General features: G+C 36.7%; 1 protein-coding gene across 1 annotated transcript; it reads right to left on the reverse strand.

The window, feature by feature from the left end:
• Window positions 1–7287: 7287 nt before the first annotated feature.
• Window positions 7288–7461, reverse strand: LOC150069624 (keratin-associated protein 19-9b-like). Its single transcript, XM_090333570.1, has one exon. The coding sequence runs from the start codon at window positions 7459–7461 to the stop codon at window positions 7288–7290; it is 174 nt and encodes a 57-aa protein (XP_090189696.1).
• Window positions 7462–7667: the final 206 nt, after the last annotated feature.

The following is a 7667-nucleotide window of genomic DNA, read 5'->3' on the forward strand; positions in this document are numbered from 1 at the left end:
ACACTTCATTCTGAAGGGAGAGATAAATGGAAAATGAAATGTTCTAGAGAAGATGGCAGTACATGTATGTATCATGAGAAAAATTAAAATTAAAATACTTCTGTGTATGATGAACAAGAAATCACATCGAGTCAATAAAAATCTTACATAGAGTCTATTGAGGGAATTAAATTTAAACTGTGTGCTAAGAAACACAGTAAAGAGTAGATAATGCAAAAAGAAAAGTTATTTTTTTTACCAAAAGAAAACTGGAATACTCAGTAAATGTATACAAAAGATAGGGATTCATTTTTTTATACTTTACTACTTCTCAATTATGATTTAAAATAGAAAAAAAATTCTTAGCAGTACAAGGGTTTTGAACTGTGGGCCTGGCTTATTTTTCTCAGATGTGTACTCTATCCCTCGAGTTAGGCAATAGTTAGACAGAATAACATTTTTCTATTATTGCTATCTTGATCATTTTATTTTTTTTTTTGCCAGTCCTGGGACTTGAGCTAGAGCCTTATCACTGTCCTTAGGCTTTCTCAATGTTAGCACTCTACCATTTGAGGCACAGAACCATTTCTGGCTTTTTCTATGTATGTGGTACTGAGGAATCAAACCCAGATCTTCATGCATGCTAGGCAAGCACTCTACCACTAGGCCAAACTCCTGACCTTCTTGACTGTTTTTGAGGAATGAGCTCCTACTAATTATATTTGCATGAGAATTTATTGTATTCATTGTCATGATGCTTACTGGTGACAGACTATCTCCACAAACTTTCATTGGTCTCCGTTAGCATTTTGTTTTGAAGTGAATTTAAACCCTAGTCTACAGTAACTATGTCCTTAATTCCCCCTATAGATGATCTGAGAAAGTTTGATGTTGCCAAATGAATTTCCAATTCCAGTGAAAACACAATTCTGGATCTTTAACCTTATTTCTTTCAAAGAATTACTATTATCTTTAATTAGTGATACAAAGGAGTTAGCACTTGACAAAACAATTTAAGAATATTATATATCTTGATCAATGCCACCCCTTTCAACAGCTTTAATCTATTTTTTACTTTTGCTTCAATTAAGGCCTAACTCTTGCTAAGCATGCTCTCTACCACACAAACTATGTCCCTGACCTCTACATAAGTTCTCGCTGTTTTTTGTCCCAACATAGATCTTCCATTGTGATCTTCCTACTTTTGTAGAGCTGGGTAATTGGCATGAGCCAACTTCCCTACTGCTTAGAAATATTCATTATAATTTTACACTTCCCTTCATCCCTTGTAAGTTATATATTTTTAATAACCCAGACAATGGAGCAGTCCTTTGTAAATGCAATCCTCCCTTCGGAGGCAAAGTTCTTCTCTTGCCTCTTAGTCTAGGTGGAAAAACTCAGGGCCTAACTTCTGTGTGTGCCTTGCCTCAACTTATAAAATGACCTCTTCTCCTGAAATAAGAGACATCTGTTTCTACTCCAGGTAATTATCAAGGAGCAAATCTTACCAATCAACTTAATTCCTACTTCCAGTTCCCACTTTTCTGACCCTGTATATCTTCTCCACCTTATCTCTCCCCCTACCCCTTATTTGTGCACTGAAATTCTCAAGCCCCTCTGCAAGAACCCCAATTGGGCTCAGCTTTCTGAAGTTCCTTTCTTATACTGCAGTAGCATTAAACACAAATTGTCTTAATACGCTCAACCTTGTTTCTTATTGCTAGATATAAAGTAAAAAGTGGACACACTATGGTAGTGCAAGAAAAATGCAAATAGAATAATGCAGGTCAATAAGCAGTTTCTAAGTTCTTTAATGACTGCAAGCTTTTCCTAAAACTGACATGGCCAGGATCTCGTGTAGGAACAACAAAGGGAATGGGGAATGGAATAGCCGCAGCCATGGTAGCCACAAGGTGATAGCTGAAGCTTCTTCCCTATCTCAGGCCACCAAAGCTAAGACTACTTCAGTAGTTGTCATAGCAACACATTACCCTAGGGGCTAAGTAATTGGTTTGATCTGGAGAAAACATCTTGAGAATGACAAATGCTAAAATATCCAGTGTTCCTGTGTTGATCCTCACAGTGAAATGTGTAACACACCCAGTGTGTAAACTTCAGAAATTGGTACCATGAAGTCAGGCCTTCACAGTTTATGGGTAGCTTCAAACATACTGGTAGTCAAATTCCTTTGAATTTGATTGTTCTTTCTAAGCTTAGATATTTTTATGGAGAATTAAGTCTTATTTTCAAAGCTAATACCTGAGCATACTTTTGGAAGGCAATAATTAAATCTCATATCAGGCAGCCTATGCCTGGCATTTCCAGAGTTTGTTTAATCAAATGACATTTCTTTCACTTTAGCTAGATAAGGATTTGATTTATGCCAATGAACATTTTCTTTCTTACCAAGTTTCAATAAACCTGCACAAACCAAGGAATAATCATACATAATGATATAACCTTGAAACAAGAGAAAAATTTATTCAGAGAAGATAACAAACATTTTTCCATCTTTTATTTACTCATTCCACTTTATGAGAATCTAACTACACAATTGAAAGCTATTGGTGCTAAATTGGATTCAATCACTGCATACCACATCCCAATTCCCTTCCACTACTTTACGTGAATCATATATCTGGTCTTAAAACTGAAATTTTCTTTATTTTCTATTATTTTTGTGGTTACGTTGAGGCTTGAACTCAGTCAGGCCTTACTCTGTCACTGGCTGTTTGACTAATGGCTTGGACTAGACCAGTTGACACACAGTTTCACTTTCTGCATCCTGCCAGTCTCCCAGAATTTTCTGCCATGGTTGGCTTCTAATCATAATCCTCAAACCTCAGCTTTGTGAGTAGCTCATGGGTAATTTTATTCATGCTTCAACTTTTACATATCTTTCTGCTAAGTGTTCTTGGTATGCATATGATTTTTTTTTTGTGGATCATGAGGCTTGAACTCAGCACAAACAAGGAAGCAGTGGAAGAATCATTTGATTAAGAACAAGTGTGTGATGTGTGTGTGTGTATGTGTGTGTTGATATATATTATACTGCCCATGGTTTCTCTGATGACATGCACCAAGAGTATTCTGATCAGAGAGACAATTTATATCTAGCCACCTACTCATCTGTATTTGTTTTGCTCATCTCAATAATTCAACAATATCTGATATGATCACAAAAGACCTACTCTGTCTTACATCTCTGAAGAATTTTAATACTACAGAATGACATGGAAAATGGAACAGGTGTTATGAGGAACACTTAATTCTGTAGTGAATTTATTTCCATTCACATTCAGGATATCTGGAATTACTAAATCCTGTAGATTCCAAAATCAAATAAAATCACAAGTTGAGCAAAACTTAAATCAATTTAGAAAGTAATAACACAAAACACTAATATCAGAGGGCTGCGTATAAGGAACACAAAAGGTAGAAATAGTCCCTCTGGTACACCTCTATTCAATAAAGATGATTAAGGTATTATAAAAGTTGCAAATCAACTCTGTTAAGATGAATGGAAATGAATAAACCTTAAGTTGTGCGTGCCTCTGAAAACTGATTATCACAGAATACATATGAAGCTACACAACATTCATATTTTAAGAATGAAAAGGCTGAGTGATGATACATTAACTTAGGGACCTAAATCTCTCACTATTCAGAGGCTGCATTTGACATGGCTACCTCATCTTCATGCTCTTTTTGAAATCTTCATGAATCACCTTGAAAGGGACAGCAGAAGTAATCTACAAAATATGAGAAGGTCGATAAGAAAAAATAGTCCCAAAAGTTCTTACAAGGAAAGAGAGACAAAAAGTAGACATGTCTCCTGGGACACTGGTAAAACAGTAGCCAGAACCTTGCTACTGAAATCACTCAGGTCATAGCCAAGGCTACTCAAACTCAATAGCAGTAGAGCATTCTGTCAGGGGAGAAATGGGGAGTTGGGTTTGATATGGAAGGTGAGTTCTAAAACGTATTGTCAGTATCTGCAATAAGAGATTTCACTCCTATTATTTGCACATAGTAAGCCACGACACAGGAGCTTTGTTCCCTTTGGAAATTCATCTTCAACAAAAATCAGTACTGTGGAGTCAACTATAAATTGAAAACAATTCTGAACATGTATGAAGATGTTATTCCTTTGAATTGAGTTCAATTTTTATTTCTCAAGTACAGTTTTGTATCAAAAAGTTATTTCTCATAACTTCCAAACTCAACTTGTCACATAATTTTACATCTAAACCTTAGAAATTGAAGTTCCCTGGTTTTAAACTAGCCTGAGTTTATTATTGGCAATAACAGCTTCATTTTTTTCTTCAGGTGGGCTGTCCCTCAGAGATAGACTCTTTATCTTTTTTATAAATACATAAGCTAATGTAAGCATTTTAAATAATGCCATACCAATTAAATCAATTTGAGATCCATGAAAATGGAATTTTTCAGTTACAACTTAAAAACTTTATGGATTTAGGCTCTTGGGTATACACTAATGAAATAATCTAAGTAGTTCTTATCTGCAAGGATATTTGCAAAAGGTGTTAAGTAGCTATTGGAGCATTTTCAAATTCCTTTCTACCACATCTTACAATTTTTGATAGGCATGTACCCTACCTCTATGTGTCTTCTTACATTATATTTTCACTCTGAGCTTTTCTTCGTATTTACTTTCTCACTCTGAAATAATTCTGTCCTACTTTCCATAAAATCTCTTTCAAACTTTGTAGTTCACAAATGCTTACTAGATAGTCCTATTCTTTTTTTTCATATATTTTTTATTGCATAGTCCTATTCTTTGTAAGAACCTTAGTAGAATTATGACTTTTGGGGGTTTTGTTTGTTTTGTTTTGCACCATTCAACTATCTGAAACACATAAAAGAAATGAATCTTATCTTTATATTTTTCAGGCTTCATATGTCTTATATTAGTAAAATATATTTTCATTAATTTTTTATTTCTTTCAAAAAACAAGAAGTTCCTTTATATGCTGTTTGATAGAGAAGGAAGTAAACATAAATGTTCTATATTTAAAGTTGCCAAACAAAGATCACAATTAGGAATACATAGCTGATAAAATACAGACAGATTTCATCAAGTGAAAGAGATGGTGGTAGACATCTGAGCAGAAGATTGACAGATGATTAAAGTATAAATAATTATCTTTCAACACTAAAACTCATAACATAATTTATCTATATGAGTAAGTTTCTTTTTGGCATTAGAAGTATGTGATTGATGCAAATATATATATATATGTTTGTATAGATTTTTAATAAATAATGAGATTCATAGGTTAGAATGTTAATTTCAAAAATGACTGAAAATATCTGATTACAGAAGCTTCAATGTCTCGCGAATGTATTCTCTAGGTATAAAAGGAGACACAACTAATACCTAGAGTAGAAATGGTTACAGAAATGTACATTTCTATAATCTATAATTGAATTTAACTTAATGGTGAGCTTGAAGGATTTTGCAATGTCTTGTTAACAAAATGAAAAATAGACAGATGGCCTGGAATAATGGAGGATGTAAATAAAGTCTAAGTGTATTCTGTGGATAAATTGAACAGCAAAAACAAGTCTCCACATTGCACAATAATTTCACTAAGAGGAAGTTTGCAAGAAATAGGGGGAGGGGTGCTGGAAAAATTGAAAAAAAGTCAGGAAGCCAGGCACCAGTGGCTCATGCCAGCAGTAATCCGAGCTACTCAGGAGCTGAGGTCCGAGGATCACCTTTTGAAACCATCACAGAAGGGAAAGTTTGTGAGACTTTGTTTTTTTTGGTGTGGATCATGGGGCTTGAACTTGGCCTGGGCACTGTCCCTGAGCTCTTCAGCTGAAGGCTGCTTCCCTACCCTTGACCCAAACGCCATTTCCTGTTTTCTAAAGATTAATGGGAGATAAGAGTCTCAGGTCCTTTTGTGCCCACGCTGGCTTTGAATCTTGATCCTTAGATCTCAGCCTCTCCAGTAGCTAGGATTACAAGTGTGAGAAGTTTTAATAAGTGTGACAGTTTTAATGTCTTTTTAAGCAAAAAAGTGAGTATTTTTTAACAGTAAGAATGTCACAATGTTGTTTTCTAGAATATCAAATGAAAATTAGAACTATCTCAAATATACCAATGGAAAGAGAATTAATGGCTACAACAGTACAGGGATGCATATAAGAAAGTAGAGTCTAGGGGCCGGGAGTTTGGCCTAGTGGTAGAGTGCCTGCCTAGCATGCACGAAGACCCGGGTTCGATTCCTCAGTACCACATACATAGAAAAAAAAAGCCAGAAATGGTGCAATGGCTCAGGGTAGAACACTAGCCTTGAGGAAAGCCCAAGGACAGTGCTCAGGCCCTGAGCTCAAGCCCAGGACTGGCAAAAAAAAAAAAAGAAAGTAGAGTCTAGTAGCATGGCTCATTCCAATAATTCTAGCTACTTAGCAAGTTGAGACCTGAGAATAATGAGTCTAAGGCAATACAGACAAGTACTTGAGCTAATCAGCAAAAATTCATAAATGGGGGCAGGGAGTTTGGCCTAGTGGTAGAGTGCTTGCCTAGCATGCACCAAGACCTGGGTTCGATTCCTTGGTACCACATACATAGAAAAAAGCTGAAAGTGGCTCTATGACTCGAGTGGTAGAGCTCTAGCCTTGAGAAAGCCCAAGGACAGTGATCAGGCCCTGACTTCAAGCCAAGACTGGGAAAATAAAAGTCTCTAAATGGAGATGTAGCTAAAGTAAGTAGCAGATTACCAACTCATGTTTTGTGTTAATCCCTCAGTAACAGAAATAAGAGAGAGACAGAGACAGAGGTAGAGATGGACACAGAGAGAATGAAAGAAAGGAAAGGAAAGAAGGAAGGAATGAAGTAAGGACGAAAGGCAGGAAGAAAAGAAGGGAGGAAGGAAAGAAGGAAGGAAGGAAGGGAGGCAGGGAGGGAGGGAGGGAGGGAGGGAGGAAGGAAGGAAGGAAGGAAGGAAGGAAGGAAGGAAGGAAGGAAGGGAAGAAAGGAAGGAAGAGGAAGAAAGGAAAGAAGGGAGAAAAAAAGAAAGGAAGGGTGAAAAAGAGAAGAGAGCAGCTTTGAAATAAACCTATTTAGTGAATCTGACAAGATTGAAAATAAAAAACCGAAGTATTTTAAATGAGACAGTGCAAAGGATTCACAGGGGACATTTATTGTCTTAACAGATCCACAAGTATTACAGGAAGGAAGAAAAATTCTTCCTGTGAATAGTACAACAGGCCCAAGGGTGTACAATTTGAGTGATAGAATCTGGATCAGGAATAGATCATCTCAGATGTCCATGTTTTTCAGTAAAATCCAGAGGAAGTGTATCCACCATAGAAGGCGGGGCGGTAGTAGCCATACCGATAACCACCATAGCCCCCAAGGCCATAGCTGGAGCCATAGCCGAAGCCCAGGCCACCAAAGCCACCAAGGCCATAGCCCAGGCTGCCATAGTAGTTGCCGTAGTAGTAGCTCATTGTGTCAGCAGGTGAGGATTGGGGTTGGTGTTGAAGGTGAGTGTTCTGAGAATGAATGTCACCATCTGCACCTGGACTTTTATACTTTGCCAGTGGAGCTCAGACAAACCACAACAAAGGAAAGTCATTACTTTGAAAATTCACCTTTGGAGAAAAACTGTACCATTAAGCCATACTTTGCATTTTAAAAATACCTTGAATATTAA

Source organism: Megascapheus bottae, chromosome 1 (genome assembly GCF_031878675.1).
Source record: "Megascapheus bottae isolate mThoBot1 chromosome 1, mThoBot2.hap1, whole genome shotgun sequence".
Lineage (NCBI taxonomy): Eukaryota > Metazoa > Chordata > Mammalia > Rodentia > Geomyidae > Megascapheus > Megascapheus bottae.